The sequence below is a fragment of the Oncorhynchus mykiss genome, chromosome 31, assembly GCF_013265735.2.
Source record: "Oncorhynchus mykiss isolate Arlee chromosome 31, USDA_OmykA_1.1, whole genome shotgun sequence".
Classification (NCBI taxonomy): domain Eukaryota; kingdom Metazoa; phylum Chordata; class Actinopteri; order Salmoniformes; family Salmonidae; genus Oncorhynchus; species Oncorhynchus mykiss.
The window spans coordinates 12,123,233-12,143,825 of NC_050571.1; the positions used below are offsets into that span (position 1 = coordinate 12,123,233).

The 20,593-nt window shown below is 44.0% G+C and overlaps 1 protein-coding gene across 1 annotated transcript; it reads left to right on the plus strand.

Annotated features, from left to right (window-relative positions):
- Window positions 1–526: 526 nt before the first annotated feature.
- LOC118946001 lies at window positions 527–20,498 on the plus strand. The gene is made up of 5 exons (XM_036969668.1): window positions 527–753; window positions 3,045–3,095; window positions 17,476–17,962; window positions 18,083–18,174; window positions 19,986–20,498. Exons 1-5 carry the CDS (start codon window positions 527–529, stop codon window positions 20,059–20,061), a joined length of 933 nt encoding a protein of 310 aa, XP_036825563.1. The 3' UTR covers window positions 20,062–20,498.
- Window positions 20,499–20,593: the final 95 nt, after the last annotated feature.

Sequence of the window (20,593 nt, forward strand, 5' to 3'; positions counted from 1 at the left end):
GATCAGCTGTTCACACAGCCCTGCCCTCAGAACCATGATCAGCTGTTCACACAGCCCTGCCCTGCCCTCAGAACCATGATCAGCTGTTCACACAGCCCTGCCCTCAGAACCATGATCAGCTGTTCACACAGCCCTGCCCTGCCCTCAGAACCATGATCAGCTGTTCACACAGCCCTGCCCTGCCCTCAGAACCATGATCAGCTGTTCACACAGCCCTGCCTAGCTAGCATCAATCCGACTTTTGTCACCGCCTCTTGTTAAGTCATTCAGTTGTACGTCAGTCGATCAGAAAATCCTGAAAGTAATATCACATAGTGGCCACTGTTTTTGATATGAGGTCGGTTTGTTCAACCTTTGAAAGCCAAATGTACGTTAAAGAACTCGTACTGTTAAACAAATGCGGCGCCATGTTGCCGGAAGTTGTGTTCGCTAGACTAGAAGTGGCATTTCCGGCGGCGTGAAAAGGGTGTTTTTCTTGGCCCTAGGCACGGAGGAGAACTAGGCACAGGAGATCTACTGCAGGAGAATGACACAGGTCAACAATCAACTGAACCCAGAAACTGGAGGAGAGAGAGGCAGGGGGAGAGCAGCCCTCAGGGGAGAGCAGCCCTCAGGGGGAGAGCAGCCCTCAGGGGAGAGCAGCCCTCAGGGGGAGAGCAGCCCTCAGTGGGAGAGCAGCCCTCAGGGGGAGAGCAGTCCTCAGGGGAGAGCAGCCCTCAGGGGGAGGCCGGAGGTAGAAGGAAAAGAGGGAGTGTGAGGACCTTGCAAGAGAGTCCCAGCCTGCAGCCCAGCCCCAAATTCAACCAGAGCATGTCAGTTTACAGCTCACTTCTGCCCTGAAGATGAATACTTTCACAGAGGAGATGAGACACGTGAGACAGACACTTTGTCTGGGTATAGGAACTATATATGTTCTGTTGGGTCTACTCTGGCTTAGTCTCCTTGTATTTATCAGCTGTATCGCTCTATGGGGCTCTAGGTACAACACACACCTCTACAACAGGGTACAACACACACCAATACAACAGGAAACAACACACAGCTCTACAACAGGGTACAACACAACACACACCTCTACAACAGGGTACAACACACACCTCTGCAACAGGGTACAACACACACCTCTACAACAGGGTACAACACACACCTCTGCAACAGGGTACAACACACACCTCTACAACAGGGTACAACACACACCTCTGCAACAGGGTACAACACACACCTCTACAACAGGGTACAACACACACCTCTGCAACAGGGTACAACACACACACACCCCTCTGCAACAGAGTACAACACACACACACACCTCTACAACAGGGTATAACACACACACATACACACACACCTCTACAACAGGGTACAACACACCTCCATAGCAGGGTATAACACAACACCTCTATAACAGGGTACAACACAACACACACCTCTACAACAGGGTACAACACAACACACACCTCTACAACAGGGTACAACACACCTCTACAACAGGGTACAACACCTCTACAACAGGATACAACACAACACACACCTCTACAACAGGGTACAACACACCTCTTCAACAGGGTACAACACACCTCTACAACAGGGTACAACACACCTCTACAACAGGGTACAACACACCTCTACAACAGGGTACAACACACCTCTACAACAGGGTACAACACACCTCTTCAACAGGGTACAACACACCTCTACAACAGGGTACAACACACCTCTACAACAGGGTACAACACACCTCTTCAACAGGGTACAACACAACACCTCTACAACAGGGTACAACACAACACACACCTCTACAACAGAGTACAACACCACACCTCTACAACAGGATACAACACACCTCTACAACAGGGTACAACACACCTCTACAACAGGGTACAACACACCTCTACAACAGGGTACAACACACCTCTACAACAGGGTACAACACCTCTACAACAGGGTACAACACACCTCTACAACAGGGTACAACACACCTCTACAACAGGGTACAACACCTCTACAACAGGGTACAACACACCTCTACAACAGGGTACAACACACCTCTACAACAGGGTACAACACACCTCTACAACAGGGTACAACACACCTCTTCAACAGGGTACAACACAACACCTCTACAACAGGGTACAACACACCTCTACAACAGGGTACAACACACCTCTACAACAGGGTACAACACACCTCTTCAACAGGGTACAACACACCTCTACAACAGGGTACAACACACCTCTACAACAGGGTACAACACACCTCTTCAACAGGGTACAACACAACACCTCTACAACAGAGTACAACACCACACCTCTACAACAGGATACAACACACCTCTACAACAGGGTACAACACACCTCTACAACAGGGTACAACACACCTCTACAACAGGGTACAACACACCTCTACAACAGGGTACAACACCTCTACAACAGGGTACAACACACCTCTACAACAGGGTACAACACACCTCTACAACAGGGTACAACACCTCTACAACAGGGTACAACACACCTCTACAACAGGGTACAACACACCTCTACAACAGGGTACAACACACCTCTACAACAGGGTACAACACACCTCTTCAACAGGGTACAACACAACACCTCTACAACAGGGTACAACACCACACCTCTACAACAGGATACAACACACCTCTACAACAGGGTACAACACACCTCTACAACAGGGTACAACACACCTCTACAACAGGGTACAACACCTCTACAACAGGGTACAACACACCTCTACAACAGGGTACAACACACCTCTACAACAGGGTACCACACCTCTACAACAGGGTACAACACACCTCTACAACAGGGTACAACAGAGGAAGACAGACTGCACATAGAGTAAAGGCTCTTCATATGCAATGTTCCTTCATGCTTCTGTCTTGTCAATTCATTCCCATCTTAGCTATGTTATTATTTTCAGTTTCTACCGTTTCAGGACAATCTAAACTACCAGCAGTCCCTGAAAAAAAATATGGTTTGAAGTAACCTGTGTTCTCATGTGTTGTCAAACGCTGTGTGTCTGTTCAGAGAGTTGCTAAAGGGCCTCCCCAAGCCCTCTGACGCTCCAAGTAGGATATGGTAACAACTGCATGCCAGGGGGAGAGCACAAAGCAACCCGGGGTTACCTTGGCAACAAAACAGGAATCTGGGGTTACCCTGACGACAGTACAATAACTGAGCTAAAGGTACCCTCATGCTGGTCGTGTGACTGAGCATATCAGAAATAGCACCCATTTCCCTGTGTAATGAACTTGGTTTGCATCGAGACAGCCCGATGAGGAAGTGGATTGCAACCTGTGACCTACAGTGAGTGTCACTGATCATCTGTATTATAATGAGATTCATCTTCGTCTAGAAGAAAATACAATTCCAACTACAGTACAAAACAGACATTTATTTTTCAATTCTTGTATTAAAGTTTCACATTACAACACTGTTAAAAGCAAATAAGCGTCATGGTTTTCTCAGTCCGTGACCGTCCCTTATGTGTTCAGTAAACATTAGAACAACTTCCTGGGTTATACACTGCAACAATAAAACCCACTTTCATATCATCACAAACAGTTACAACACAGTCATTATAGCTCAGCCATGGAAAGTGTTCATGCAATGTAAACATACTAAATACAGAGTAACAAGTACATTCAGTCAGTTTTACATGTATAATGCCTGAACCAATCACAACATGGGTACAGCTACAGCACGGCTATTTTTAGATCTCTCCAGAGATGTTCGATTGGGTTCAAGTCCGGGCCACTCAAGGACATTCAGAGACTCCTGTTTTGTCCTGGCTGTATGCTTAGGATTGTTGTCCTGTTGGAAGGTGTACCTTCACCCCAATCTGAGGTCCTGACTGCTCTGGAGCAGGTGTTCATTAAGGATCTCTCTGTACTTTGCTCTCTTCATCTTTCCCTCGATCCTGACTAGTCTCCCAGTTCCTTCCGCTGAAAACATCCCCACAGCATGATGCAGCCACCACCATGGTGCCAGGTTCCCTCCAGACATGATGCTTGGCATTCAGGCCAAAGAGTTCTATCTTGGTTTCATCAGACCAGAGAATCTTGTTTCTCATGGCCTGAGAGTCCTTTAGGTGCCTTTCGGAAAACTCAAAGTGGGCTGTCATATGCCTTTTACTGAGGAGTGGCATCCATCTAGCCACTCTACCATAAAGGCTTGATTGGTGGAGTGCTGCAGAGATGGTTGTCCTTCTGGAAGGTGTTATGGGATTTATATGAATAATGACTAAATGATGTATACATTTAACGTAGAACTATAACTAAACAGAATACTACCCTGTCACTGTATGGATGAATGAATCGTATTATAATCAAAACACTGAATATAATGTGTGTAGTTTTAGTCAAGAATTAGAACAAGGACTTTCTGTTCCTTGTTAGAAACTAATGGAGCTATCGTCAGACCGGCTGGAATACTGTGTTCCTTACAGGACATTCTGTCCCCACCCAGGGAGGGGCTAGTAGTAGGTTGTTTAACAGGTGGCAGACAATGTGAGAAGGCTTGTGAACTATATTGCCATTGTATCTGAGAGGAGGAGGGACATTTATGATGTAATGTGAGGTATATAAACCAATGTACATGGTATTATGAGCAGAGCTCTCGAGAATAAATGCTATTGGTTATTGTTGATAACTGGTCTCTGTCTATTTTATGTAAATGAGAACCTTACAAATTCTTAGTGTTTTAATTGAATTGGTTAATGAACACATAGGAAATCAATTCCTCTAATAATTGGTCCTTCGAGCAGGATCTAAATATCTGTCCCTGACGTCTGAAGGTAACAAGCCGAGAACCGTGCACGGGCGGGCCGTGGTCCCGTAAAATAAAGCCCTGTCCCCTGACATTGGGGCTCTATAACAGGCCCCATACACCCCAGGTTGACAGGAACGGTGACTAGATCCAACCGACATTGCTTTTCCCAGTCTGCGAGACCAGGTCAGTAGTCTTTATTCTCGAATTTGGGGGGATGATTTAAGATATCTTTGCTTTGATGTTCTAAGTTTTAGAATTTATCAATAATAGGAACTTAACTTTTTATGGCTGCAGGGGCAGTATTGATTAGCTTGGATGAAAGGTGCCCATTTCAAACGGCCTGCTCCTCAGTCATAGTTGCTAATATTTGCATATTATTAGTAGTATTGGATAGAAAACACTCTGACGTTTCTAAAACTGTTTGAATGATGTCTGTGAGTATAACAGAACTCATATTGGCAGGCAAAATCCTGAGTTGAAATCAAAACAGGAAGTCAGAAATCTGAGCTTGTATGTATTCACCAGAGTCCCCAATGAAATCCCCTTGAGATATGAATGATGTTGCACTGCCTAGGGGTTCCACTAGATGTCAACCATCAATAGAAATTATAATGAGGCTTCTATGTTGTTGTGGGAGTGAATGAGAGCCGAATATATCAGATGTCCATCAAGCAGCCATTTTGTTATCGCGCTTTTTCCTCATGGTAGTCACTTGCGTTCCATTGCTCACGAAGACAAGAATGAATACTCCGGTTGGAACTTTATTGAAGCTATATGTTAAAAACATCCTAATGATTGATTCTGTACTTAGTTTGAAATGTTTCTTCAACCGGTAAAATCACTTTTTGAAGTTTTTGTCCGCTGACCAGAATTAGCATTTGGATATGTATACCAAACGCTCTAACAAAAGAAGGTATTTGTACATAAATAACGGACATTTTCGAACAAAACAAACATTTATTGTGGACCTGGGATTCCTGGAGTGCTTTCTGATGTAGATCATCAAAGGTAAGGGAATATTTATCATGTAATTTATTGTTTATGTTGACGCCATCTTTGCGGCTCTGGTGTTTTTACTTTTGAGCGCCTGCGTTTCTTTTTCCGTAAAGTTTTTTTGAAATCTGACACAGCGGTTGCATTAAGGAGAGGTATATCTATAATTCCATGTGTATAACTTGCATTATCATCTACATTTATGATGAGTATTTCTGTTGAATGATGTCGCTATGCAAAATCACTTGATGTTTTTGGAACTAGTGAATCTAACACGCCAATGTAAACTCAGATTTTTTTAATATAAATATGAACTTTATCAAACAAAACATACATGTATTGTGTAACATGAAGTCCTATGAGTGTCATCTGATGAATATAATTCAAGGTTAGTGATTAATTTGATCTTTATTTTGCTGGAAAATGGCTGTGCTTATTGTGGTTTGGTGGAGACCTAACATAATCGTTTGTAGTGCTTTCGCTGAAAAGCCTATTTGAAATCGGACACTTTGGTGGGATTAACAACGAGAATAGCTTTAAAATTATATAAGACACATGTATGTTTTGGGAATTGTAATTATGAGATTTCTGTGGTTTGAATTTGGCGCCCTCTATTTTCACTGGTAGTTGTCATATCGATCCCGGTATCGGAACATAACAGGTTACCGGTATTCCAAACAGATTCATGCGACGTTTTGTAAACCATAAATACACCGGGTTTTACCAATATCGATAACGCGGCAGGTCCGAAATGACCTGAGTTAAGGTGCACTACCATAAATAAAAAATATCTTAATAGTGCCTTTGGAGGCCAACGGGGTTATTAAGGCGGGATATAGTAGGTGTTGTTAGATAGGGCGGTAGTTTGGAACAAATAGGATAACTTATGGTTAATTAACATGCGCTAAATTAGCCATAGTCCAAATTCAAAAGACATACCTAAATAAAGTCTTACGTCCTGTCTATCTGTATAAAACAGGTGTGGATATGAACTAGGCTTGGTGAGAAAGGAAGGTAATTCTATGCGAACAGGATAACGCACCTATTCAATACTGAAAGAAAGTGATGTCCACAAAAGGAGGAGAGGGAAGCCTAATGTAGCGGAGAGAGATACGAGATATTGGTGTACTTTAAAAGCCCTCCGACACAACCTGAAATAAGAGGTTAACTAGGGATTTTCGACCCCTGGGTAATAGTTTATAGTTGTATAGGTAAGACCGATTGACAGTCAACGCTATAGATAAAGTTTCCATAAAGGAGAAATACACATCAAACACGACATATACATAAATTGGGAGCATTAACTTCTTCGGGATAGGGGGCAGCATATTCACTTTTGGATAAATAGCGTGCCCAATTTCAACTTCCTGCTACTCATCCCCAGAATATAAGATATGCATACTATTATTGATTTGGATAGAAAACACTCTGAAGTTTCTAAAACCGTTTGAATCATGTCTGTGAGTATAACAGAACTTATGTAGCAGGCAAAACCACGAGGACAAATCATTCAGATATTTTTTTTTTTAGGTCACTGTCTATTTAATGAGGTTTCATTGGGAAACTAGATTTCTAAGGGACTTGTTTGCAGTTCCTACCGCTTCCACTGGATGTCACCAGTCTTTAGAAATTGGTTGAGGTTATTCCTTTGTGTAATGAAGAAGTACGGCCATCTTGAATGAAAGTTGTATTACAAAAGTAGTTTGAAATGTTTTAGCAAAGTTTACAGGTAACTTTTGAGATATTTTGTAGTGACGTTGCGCAAGTTGGAAGCTGTGTTTTTCTGGATCAAACGCACCAAATAAATGGACATTTTGGATATATATCGACTGAATTAATCGAACAAAAGGACCATTTGTGATGTTTATGGGAAATATTGGAGTGCCAACAAAAGAAGCTCGTCAAAGGTAAGTCATGATTTATATTTTATTTCTGCGTTTTGTATAGCGCCTGCAGGTTGGAATTCTCTCTTTGTTTACTGTTGTGCTATCATCAGATAATAGCATCTTATGCTTTCGCCGAAAGTTGGCTGGATTCACAACGAGTGTAGATTTAATTTGGTATCTTACATGTGCGATTTAATGAAAGTACGATTTTATAGTATTTTATTTGAATTTGGCCCTCTACATTTTCCCTGGCTATTGGCCAAGAGAGACGCAAGCATCCCCCCCTATCCCAGAGAGGTTAAAGAAACACACGCATAGTTAGACAGGAGAGCAACTATATTAACTAGGTAACGGTAAAGAGCACATACATAGATCATAGAAATATATACACCTAGATTGTGAGAATATACTGTAAAGCACATACACATAGAAGAAGATGAGACAGAAAAAGGATTGAGTGGCTGTAAAAGGAAAAGGGGAACCCCAGGACAGGGGGCAGCGGTGGTTTTACAGTGGGCTGTAGATGGAGAGGAGAGCAGAGAGATAGAGAGGAGAGCAGAGAGATAGAGAGAGAGCAGAGAGAGAGAGAGAGAAATCAAATAATTATAGCTACTCTAGGGAAATTCAGGAAAGCTTTAACCGAACTAGGACAGGATTTAGCAAACTTATTGAGAAAGGGAATAGTGGTAGAGAAAGGGAGAAAGTCAAGAGAAGTGTATAGAGACAGTCAAAAGAAAGATGTAGATAGTCAAGGGAAACAGCAGGTCAAGGGTTAAATACCAGGTTACAAGATAAGGGGACATACAGAGAAAACGAGAGAGAGAGAGAGTAAGGAGAATCCTCGCTGGGGAAAAGATTGGACCTTTAAATTAGGGCTATTTTCAGGGAATTGCCTCGGTGCCGGAGTTTAAGACTTCAGACAATTATAATAATAGGGTTACTGGTGCAAAGGCTCTATCATTCCAATAGTGATGGTGGTCGAGGGGTGGCACTCTTACCTACACTGCGAGAGACTCAGGTTCGTATCTCAGCCTTGGCACCGATAGACTAAAATGTACGGCTATTTAGTGTTTGTTTAGGATTTTATTTTATTTATTTATTTATTTCACCTTTATTTAACCAGGTAGGCAAGTTGAGAACAAGTTCTCATTTACAATTGTGACCTGGCCAAGATAAAGCAAAGCAGTTCGACACATACAACGACACAGAGTTACACATGGAGTAAAACAGACATACAGTCAATAGTACAGTATAAACAAGTCTATGTACGATGTGAGCAAATGAGGTGAGATAAGGGAGGTAAAGGCAAAAAGGCCATGGTGGCAAAGTAAATACAATATAGCAAGTAAAACACTGGAATGGTAGATTTGCAATGGGAGAATGTGCAAAGTAGAAATAAAAATAATGGGGTGCAAAGGAGCAAAATAAATAAATAAATAAAATACAGTAGGGAAAGAGGTAGTTGTTTGGGCTAAATTATAGGTGGGCTATGTACAGGTGCAGTAATCTGTGAGCTGCTCTGACAGTTGGTGCTTAAAGCTAGTGAGGGAGATAAGTGTTTCCAGTTTCAGAGATGTTTGTAGTTTGTTCCAGTCATTGGCAGCAGAGAACTGGAAGGAGAGGCGGCCAAAGAAAGAATTGGTTTTGGGGGTGACTAGAGAGATATACCTGCTGGAACGTGTGCTACAGGTGGGAGATGCAATGGTGACCAGCGAGCTGAGATAAGGGGGGACTTTACCTAGCAGGGTTTTTCTTGTAGATGACATGGAGCCAGTGGGTTTGGCGACGAGTATGAAGCGAGGGCCAGCCAACGAGAGCGTACAGGTCGCAATGGTGGGTAGTATATGGGGCTTTGGTGACAAAACGGATTGCACTGTGATAGACTGCATCCAATTTGTTGAGTAGAGTATTGGAGGCTATTTTGTAAATGACATCGCCAAAGTCGAGGATTGGTAGGATGGTCAGTTTTACAAGGGTATGTTTGGCAGCATGAGTAGGATAGAAACTGAATGTTTTAATAGCTTGTTTAGGTTCAATTGAAAGACCAATCCATTCTAAATAATAGCGGGGTGATGACGTTGGAATACGCTGTCTTGCCTAAATAGCCCGCTGGAATAACGTATTGGGAATGGAGTCATATTCAAAATGCTGAATCATAGAAGAAACAGTTACCTAAATCTAATGAATTCTAAATAATAACGAAGAGATAATTACGATAGGAGTTGTGCCCATCAAAATGTTATTATTCTTATGGATTGACTGACATACGTTATAAATTTAGCGAAGTACATGGTACGTTTAAATTTTGGAGTAGAGAAAGTTGGAACGTTTGATTTTACTTTTACGATAGAATTAAAGCAGAACTCAATCCGAGTAGAGGGTATATCTTTGCCTAGAGGTAGGTTGAATTGTTGCGTGATAATGTAAAACTGCGTCATTACGTTGAATACACAATAACGTTTCTCAAATTGATTTGACAGTTGTTCAGGTACACTCTTTTCTGTACTTTTGGCAGTACAATTTTGATTGAGAGAAGTTGACTGATGTTGTAAGTTATGTTCAAGATCAAACGTTTGTGATTAATTGGGTTTGGCTTGTCGAACCCATACTACTGCTGCTGCAGTCAGCCAATGATTTGCAGTTCGCTGAAGTTGCTGCTGCCTGGGCACGGGCTGAGTGACGGCACTCACAATGCACTTTTGCAGCCAGGCAATGATGTGGTGACTGAGGGTGACAGAGACAATTGTTTTTGTCATTTAGAGAGAAAATGCGTTCATTATAGCTTTGAGTCACTAATCAAAAAGTTGTTAAAAGTTCCAAATATGATTATTTTTAAAGTAGCTAAATTCGTCATGGTAGTCTGAAAAGATGCTAAAACTAGCAACCAAATTGCTAGGTGGGCATCACTGGTTGGTGGAGCTCACTGGGCTGCATTTGGCTATAAGAGAGGGAGGTCTGAATAGTTGAATTGTAGAAGTTTTATGAATAGCGAATAGTTCCCGGTTATTGATTTTTGGTTTGATTGTTTAGGTAACACCAGTGAAATTTAACAGGAATTTAAGGTATACTAACACTATAATCTGTTTCCATTATGTGGAACCATGACAGGTCAGCAAAGTGGATTGCAGGTTGAGTTAATTTTATTTTAAAGGGACAGTGCACGTTTATCACAGTTGTGTGTCTAATGGCAGGGTATTCCTATCAAGCATTTGGGGGAGACTATTTGAAGAGAGACTGAATGGTTTTTTAGATATAACCATTGAGGAAATGTAAAACTAATGATTTGAGGGAGTACAATAGAATTATCATTATTATTAGGTTTTATTTGTTGTAAACATTAGGGATTAGGGAGATTTTCCATTTTCCTAGAGACACGATATCTTAAAGGGGTACACACATATAGAATATTAGAGGTTTTGTTTTCTGAGTTTTAATTAAACACGTGAATTCTTTAGATAAAGGGTTCTTTAATATGTCTAATATAGAATGGAACACGGCTGTAAAAGGGTGGTATGACCTTTGACCTCTATCATGGCATTCCCTTGTGGTCTGATCAGCCTCAGGGGAGGGCCATTTGGATAATGAATGTGTGGTCATTTGTGATACTGATTTTAAGGTAAATTAATTATGACGGACTTTATAGCTCTTTGACATAAGTGTAATTCGGACCAATGAAAAGAAAGAAATGGCATAGCCCTGGATTAATGGTAGACTTCTGTTAAGTATTTAGAACCTAATCAAGGCCAACAGGACAGGAATATATTACATCTGCGGTGATTCCGGATTATTGATAGGATCGAGATAACCTTAATTAACCTACGTAAGGACTTTAGAAATCACCACCATAGACATGTTTTTTTCAAGAAATCCGTGAGTTCAGATAAAGCCAAACAGTGAGACACTTAGTTCATATTTGGAAACAACACATAGTTGTTACTGACTGTTATGAGAGAGAGCGACAGACAGAGAGGAGGAAGGGCAGATGGAAGAGTCCTCCTCGCACTGCTGAGACCTTGAGGGATTGAGAGCAGAGAGGAGGAAGGGCAGATGGAGGAGCTCTCCCCGCACTGCTGAGACCTTGAGGGTTTGAGAGCAGTGAAATTTAACAGGAGGAAGGGCAGATGGAGGAGCCCTCCCCGCACTGCTGAGACCTTGAGGGTTTGAGAGCAGAGAGGAGGAAGGGCAGATGGAGGAGCCCTCCCCGCACTGCTGAGACCTTGAGGGTTTGAGAGCAGATAGGAGGAAGGGCAGATGGAGGAGCCCTCCCCGCACTGCTGAGACCTTGAGGGTTTGAGAGCAGTGAAATTTAACAGGAGGAAGGGCAGATGGAGGAGCCCTCCCCGCACTGCTGAGACCTTGAGGGTTTGAGAGCAGAGAGGAGGAAGGGCAGATGGAGGAGCCCTCCCCGCACTGCTGAGACCTTGAGGGTTTGAGAGCAGATAGGAGGAAGGGCAGATGGAGGAGCCCTCCCCGCACTGCTGAGACCTTGAGTGTTTGAGAGCAGAGAGGAGAAGGTGGAGAAGGGTGGTCAGGAAATGAGCAAGATAGGAGTGACACAGAATGGGTAGATAACAGTTACTGAGTGGAGTAAAACTTAGTTGGTTTCAGGAACTAAGGTGTTAACACGGAAACATTTCCCATAAATTATTCTGCACAATCAGGTCGAAATAGTAGCATTGACTAGTGTCTGTGAAATAAGAAAGGAGAGAAAGATTACTGTTTAAATAGACAAGAACATATACAGTGGGGAGAACAAGTATTTGATACACTGCCGATTTTGAGGTTTTCCTACTTACAAAGCATGTAGAGGTCTGTAATTTTTATCATAGGTACACTTCAACTGTGAGAGACGGAATCTAAAACAAAATTCAGGAAAATCACATTGTATGATTTTTAAGTAATTCATTTGCATTTTATTGCATGACATAAGTATTTTATCACCTACCAACCAGTAATAATTCCAGCTCTCACGGACCTGAATGGCCTGTATGGTAAAGCTGTTCATGAGGGCAGGGAAGCCAGACAGTGACAGTTGCATTGATCTGCATTATCTATTTCCCCATATGCCCATTACATTCAGACTTCCCCCTTCCACAGTTACAGGAGGACATTATTATTGTATGGCTCGCTACATCACACACGGATGGGACGTAAGGGAAGTAAGAACATGCAATAGGACAGAGAATGTTACAACCGACAAGACAATAAGGGACTTGACTGACAGATGAAAGGCATGGAGTGGATGTCTGGTAGTTTGTGGAGGTGTGAGACTGTGACCTAACCTGCCTACCAATTGGACCGGTAGTTGTGCACTAGTGCAGCTAGGCCTGCTCTTCACCCTTACCCAGAGCCAGGTAAGAGAGAGAAGGAGTGCTCGGTTAGGATATTTTGACCCTAGAGTTTACATTGATATCATTGGAGTTCCAAGGGGTTTACCTGATGAGTTCTGGATTGGAATCAAGCATCTTATGGTGATAACAGCTACAACTAGGTTGATGGGATGTCAGAATAGAAAAGCCTTGGACATGTTAATGGTTGAAAAGGCTGGGGGTGTATGAGGTTCAGAGCAGAATGTTGTACTTTCATCCCAAAATGACACAGCTCCAGACGGATCAGTGACCAAGGCTCTGGCAGAGAACTCGGTGGTAGATAATGCTCTAACAAATTGGTTTGATAGTGTGTTTGGGAAATGAATAAATGTCATGATCACTGTGTTGTGGGCAACCTTCACCTGTGTGACTGTGTTAGTTTTGTGTGGATGTGCGTGAAAGGTCTCATTTCCAGGACTCTGGAGAAATCGATGAGACAACAGAAGGTGAGATAGGGACCGATTCCGAGCTCTGACCAGTAGAATGATGAATACATGACTCCAGATCTAGTAGATGGACCCGGCTCATTCACATACGAGGAGCCTATGTTGGAGGATGTTTTTTTTTATGTTTAGACTGTTTCTTTGATGAAGATTATTAAGAAAATCCTGATAAGAAGAGTTATGATTCTGATGTAGGCCTAGAACAGTCAATGTAAATACATATATTGGTCTTTGTTGATTGAATTTGGATAACTAGAGATATTTCTAATAAAAATACAGTGCCTTGCGAAAGTATTCGGCCCCTTTGAACTTTGCGACCTTTTGCCCCATTTCAGGCTTCAAACATAAAGATATAAAACTGTATTTTTTGTGAAGAATCAACAACAAGTGGGACACAATCATGAAGTGGAACGACATTTATTGGATATTTCAAACTTTTTTAACAAATCAAAAACTGAAAAATTGGGCGTGCAAAATTATTCAGCCCCCTTAAGTTAATAGTTTGTAGCGCCACCTTTTGCTGCGATTACAGCTGTAAGTCGCTTGGGGTATGTCTCTATCAGTTTTGCATATCGAGAGACTGACATTTTTTCCCATTCCTCCTTGCAAAACAGCTCGAGCTCAGTGAGGTTGGATGGAGAGCATTTGTGAACAGCAGTTTTCAGTTCTTTCCACAGATTCTCGATTGGATTCAGGTCTGGACTTTGACTTGGCCATTCTAACACCTGGATATGTTTATTTTTGAACCATTCCATTGTAGATTTTGCTTTATGTTTTGGATCAATGTCTTGTTGGAAGACAAATCTCCATCCCAGTCTCAGGTCTTTTGCAGACTCCATCAGGTTTTCTTCCAGAATGGTCCTGTATTTGGCTCCATCCATCTTCCCATCAATTTTAACCATCTTCCCTGTCCCTGCTGAAGAAAAGCAGGCCAAAACCATGATGCTGCCACCACCATGTTTGACAGTGGGGGTGGTGTGTTCAGGGTGATGAGCTGTGTTGCTTTTACGCCAAACATAACGTTTTGCATTGTTGCCAAAAAGTTCAATTTTGGTTTCATCTGACCAGAGCACCTTCTTCCACATGTTTGGTGTGTCTCCCAGGTGGCTTGTGGCAAACTTTAAACAACACTTTTTATGGATATCTTTAAGAAATGGCTTTCTTCTTGCCACTCTTCCATAAAGGCCAGATTTGTGCAATATACGACTGATTGTTGTCCTATGGACAGAGTCTCCCACCTCAGCTGTAGATCTCTGCAGTTCATCCAGAGTGATCATGGGCCTCTTGGCTGCATCTCTGATCAGTCTTCTCCTTGTATGAGCTGAAAGTTTAGAGGGACGGCCAGGTCTTGGTAGATTTGCAGTGGTCTGATACTCCTTCTATTTCAATATTATCGCTTGCACAGTGCTCCTTGGGATGTTTAAAGCTTGGGAAATCTTTTTGTATCCAAATCCGGCTTTAAACTTCTTCACAACAGTATCTCGGACCTGCCTGGTGTGTTCCTTGTTCTTCATGATGCTCTCTGCGCTTTTAACGGACCTCTGAGACTATCACAGTGCAGGTGCATTTATACGGAGACATGATTACACACAGGTGGATTGTATTTATCATCATTAGTCATTTAGGTCAACATTGGATCATTCAGAGATCCTCACTGAACTTCTGGAGAGAGTTTGCTGCACTGAAAGTAAAGGGGCTGAATAATTTTGCACGCCCAATTTTTCCGTTTTAGATTTGTTAAAAAAGTTTGAAATATCCAATAAATGTCGTTCCGCTTCATGATTGTGTCCCACTTGTTGTTGATTCTTCACAAAAAAATACAGTTTTATATCTTTATGTTTGAAGCCTGAAATGTGGCAAAAGGTTGCAAAGTTCAAGGGGGCCGAATACTTTCGCAAGGCACTGTATGTGTGATTTTTAATTTTTAGTCAGTGTGGATTGTTATCTAATAAAAATAGATGTGTGCTTGAGTGTATAATATTTAGTCAAAGTGTGGATTGTTAGGGGATTTATATGAATAATGACTAAATGATGTATACATTTAAAGTAGAACTATAACTAAACAGAATACTACCCTGTCACTGTATGAATGAATGAATCGTATTATAATCAAAACACTGAATATAATGTGTGTAGTTTTAGTCAAGAATTAGAACAAGGACTTTCTGTTCCTTGTTAGAAACGAATGGAGCTATCGTCAGACCGGCTGGAATACTGTGTTCCTTACAGGACATTCTGTCCCCACCCAGGGAGGGCATTGTAGTAGGTTGTTGTTTAACAGGTGGCAGACAATGTGAGAAGGCTTGTGAACTATATTGCCATTGTATCTGAGAGGAGGAGGGACATTTATGATGTAATGTGAGGTATATAAACCAATGTACATGGTATTATGAGCAGAGCTCTCGAGAATAAACACTATTGGTTAATGTTGATGACTGGTCTCTGTCTATTTTATGTAAATAAGAACCTTACAAATTCTTATAAACGGACAGAGTGTTTTAATTGAATTGGTTAATGAACACATAGGAACTAAATTCCTCTAACAAAGGTTCTCCCATCTCTACAGGGCAACTCTGGAGCTCTGTCAGAGTGACCATTGGGTTCTTGGTCACCTCCCTGACCAAGGCCCTTCTCCCCCGATTTCTCAGTTTGGCTGTGAGGCTAGCTCTAGGAAGAGTCTTGGTGGTTCCAAATGTGATTTTGTTTTTGCACAGTCAACTGTGGGACCTTATATAGACAGGTGTGTGTGTCTTTCCAAATCATGTCCACTCAATTGAATTTGCCACAGGTGGACTCCAATCAAGTTGTAGAAACATCTCAAGGATGATCAATGGAAACAGGATGCACCTGAGCTCAATTTCAAGTCTCATAGCAAAGGGTCTGAATACTTACTGTTATTATTTTTTAAATACATTTAGCAACATTTTTGAAAAACCTGTTTTCGCTTTGTCACTATGGGGTATTGTGTGTAGATTGATGAGGGGGAAATCTTTCCCTCTACAGGAGAAAGACCTGCAGAGGGAAGCCCCCCAACCCTGAAGGACAGAGGGAGACACAGAAGAAAGCCCTTGCAGAGGGAAGCCCCCCAACCTTGAAGGACAGAGAGAGACACAGGAGAAAGACCTGCAGAGGGAAGCCCCGCAACCCTAAACGACAGAGGGAGAGACAGGAGAAAGCCCTGAAGAGGGGCTTTCTCCCCAACCCTGAAGGACAGAGGGAGAGACAGGAGAAAGCCCTGCAGTGGGAAGCCACCCAACCCTAAAGGACAGCGGTGAGAGACAGGAGAAAGCCCTGCAGAGGGAAGCCCCCCAACCCTAAAGGACAGAGGGAGAGACAGGAGAAAGACCTGCAGAGGGAAGCCCCCCAACCCTGAAGGACAGAGGGAGACACAGAAGAAAGCCCTGCAGAGGGAAGCCCCCCAACCCTGAAGGACAGGGGGAGACACAGGAGAAAGACCTGCAGAGGGAAGCCCCCCAACCCTAAAGGACAGAGGGAGAGACAGGAGAAAGCCCTGCAGAGGGAAGCCCCCCAACCCTGAAGGACAGAGGGAGAGACATGAGAAAGCCTTGCAGAGGGAAGCCCCCCAACCCTGAAGGACAGAGGGAGAGACAGGAGAAAGCCCTGCAGAGGGAAGCCCCCCAACCCTGAAGGACAGAGGGAGACACAGGAGAAAGACCTGCAGAGGGAAGCCCCCCAAACCTAAAGGACAGAGGGAGAGACAGGAGAAAGCCCTGCAGAGGGAAGCCCCCCAACCCTGAAGGACAGAGGGATAGACAGGAGAAAGCCCTACATAGGGAAGCCCCCCAACCCTAAAGGACAGAGGGAGACACAGGAGAAAGACCTGCAGAAGAGTATGCAGTGTAGACCGAGAAAGTCTTTGGACCCTGCAAGAGCGAGGACAGAACCAACCCAGCTGGTCCCCCTACAGCTCATCTCTGCCTTAAAGCCCCAGACTGGGACCCAGCTGGTCCCCCTACAGCTCATCTCTGCCCTGAAGCCCCAGACTGGGCCCCACTGGTCCCCCTACAGCTCATCTCTGCACTGAAGCTCCAGACTGGGACCCAGCTGGTCCCCCTACAGCTCATCTCTGCCCTGAAGCCCCAGACTGGGACCCAGCTGGTCCCCCTACAGCTCATCTCTGCACTGAAGCCCCAGACTGGGACCCAGCTGGTCCCCCTACAGCTCATCTCTGCCCTGAATCCCCAGACTGGGACCCAGCTGGTCCCCCTACAGCTCATCTCTGCCCTGAAGCTCCAGACTGGGCCCCACTGGTCCCCCTACAGCTCATCTCTGCACTGAAGCTCCAGACTGGGACCCAGCTGGTGCCCCTACAGCTCATCTCTGCCCTGAAGCCCCAGACTGGGACCCAGCTGGTCCACCTACAGCTCATCTCTGCCCTGAAGCCCCCGACTGGGACCCAGCTGGTCCCCCTACAGCTCATCTCTGTCCTGAAGCCCCAGACATTCACAGAGGAGATGAGACAGGTAAAATAATCTTTCTCGTCACATGACTGTCTCTTATCTTTTGAGCTGCATGTCTCTACTGGCTGAGTAATTTACTGACACATGCTCTGTGTGTGTGTGTGTGTGTGTGTGTGTGTGTAGCAGCAGGCAGCCCTGAACATCTTCATCAGGAAGAAGGCTACTCAACTGGACGTTAACACACTGGAGGATAAACTACACACCTCTACAACAGGGTACAACACACACCTCTACAACAGGGTACAACACCACATCTCTACAACAGGGTACAACACTACACACACCTCTACAACAGGGTACAACACCACACCTCTACAACAGTGTACAACACAACACACACCTCTACAACAGGGTACAACACCACACCTCTACAACAGGGTACAACACACACCTCTACAACAGGGTACAACACACCTCTGCAACAGAACACACCTCTGCAACAGGGTACAACACAACACACACCTCTACAACAGGGTACAACACACCTCTGCAACAGGGTACAACACACCTCTACAACAGGGTACAACACATCTCTACAACAGGGTACAACACACCTCTACAACAGGATACAACACACCTCTACAACAGGATACAACACACCTCTACAACAGGGTACAACACACCTCTACAACAGGGTACAACACACCTCTACAACAGGGTACAACACACCTCTACAACAGGGTACAACACACCTCTGCAACAGGGTACAACACACCTCTACAACAGGATACAACACACCTATACAACAAGGTACAACACCACACCTCTACAACAGGGTACAACACCACACCTCTACAACAGGGTACAACACAACACACACCTCTACAACAGGGTACAACACACCTCTGCAACAGGGTACAACACACCTCTGCAACAGGGTACAACACACCTCTACAACAGGGTACAACACACCTCTACAACAGGGTACAACACACCTCTACAACAGGGTACAACACACCTCTACAACAGGGTACAACACACCTCTGCAACAGGGTACAACACACCTCTGCAACAGGATACAACACACCTATACAACAAGGTACAACACCACACCTCTACAACAGGGTACAACACCACACCTCTACAACAGGGTACAACACCACACCTCTACAACAGGGTACAACACCACACCTCTACCACAGGGTACAACACCACACCTCTACAACAGGGTACAACTCCACACCTCTACAACAGGGTACAACACACCTCTACAACAGGGTACAACACACCTCTACAACAGGGTACAACACACCTCTACAACAGGGTACAACACACCTCTACAACAGGGTACAACACCACACCTCTACAACAGGGTACAACACACCTCTGCAACAGGGTACAACACACCTCTGCAACAGGGTACAACACCACACCTCTCCAACAGGATACAACACACACCTCTACAACAGGGTACAACACCACACCTCTACAACAGGGTACAACACCACACCTCTACCACAGGGTACAACACACCTCTACAACAGGGTACAACACACCTCTACAACAGGGTACAACACCACACCTCTACAACAGGGTACAACACCACACCTCTACAACAGGGTACAACACCACACCTCTACAACAGGGTACAACACCACACCTCTACAACAGGGTACAACACCACACCTCTACAACAGGGTACAACACCACACCTCTACAACAGGGTACAACACACCTCTACAACAGGATACAACACACCTCTACAACAGGATACAACACACCTCTACAACAGGGTACAACACCACAGCTCTACAACAGGGTACAACACCACACCTCTACAACAGGGTACAACACACCTCTACAACAGGATACAACACACCTCTACAACAGGATACAACACACCTCTACAACAGGGTACAACACCACAGCTCTACAACAGGGTACAACACCACACCTCTACAACAGGGTACAACACCACACCTCTACAACAGGATACAACACCACACCTCTACAACAGGGTACAACACACACGGTACCGTCCAGACTGCTCATAGTGTTTGTGTTCTTTTCTGTTTTGGTTCTGTAGCTGCTGCCATGTTCAGTGGACTGCAAACAATCCCAAGAAGCAGAAGCCCTGTGGGAACAGAATGTCCCTCATTTAGGTAAATCAATCTGTGTTCTGGTGTTGGAGGACGCCGTGGGAGAATCTCATTTACATACTCCTCACGTCCTCTCTACTTCTCTAAACCGATTGGAGGAGGTCAGAGGGGATGGACCTCTGGCTTTCTCATCCAATGGGCTTTGAGGAGGCAAGGAGAGAGGATGCCAGGAGTATGTAAATGAGATTCTCCCAGTGTGCAATTTGGGTGAGCTGCTGAGGAGCCTCCACAAGACCTCTGACCCCCAGCAGGCCATAGGGAGTCACAGCAACCTGGGGTTACCTTGGAGACGGAACAGGAATCTGGATGTAACCTGCCAACAGAATGTCAATAAAGAATTACCCTGAAGGCCCAGAATGTTAACCTGACGACTTCTTGACGACAGTACAAGAATTGAGCTGAAGGTACCTTCATACTGGCACTATCACCATGCGGACCTATCTGAAATATTCCCCATATAGTGCACTACTTCTGATCAGAGCCCTGTGTGTGACCCTGTATTATAATGAGATTCATCTTCGTCTAGAAGAAAATA

Bases quoted from the DNA above. Each gene is read 5' to 3' on its own strand.
- LOC118946001 (XM_036969668.1), top strand. From the start codon at position 527: ATGACACAGGTCAACAATCAACTGAACCCAGAAACTGGAGGAGAGAGA. The intron at 754-3,044 runs GTGAGGACCTTG...GTGTCTGTTCAG, and splicing joins GTAGAAGGAAAAGAGGGAGT to AGAGTTGCTAAAGGGCCTCC. The intron at 18,175-19,985 runs GTACAACACACA...TTGGTTCTGTAG, and splicing joins CTACACACCTCTACAACAGG to CTGCTGCCATGTTCAGTGGA.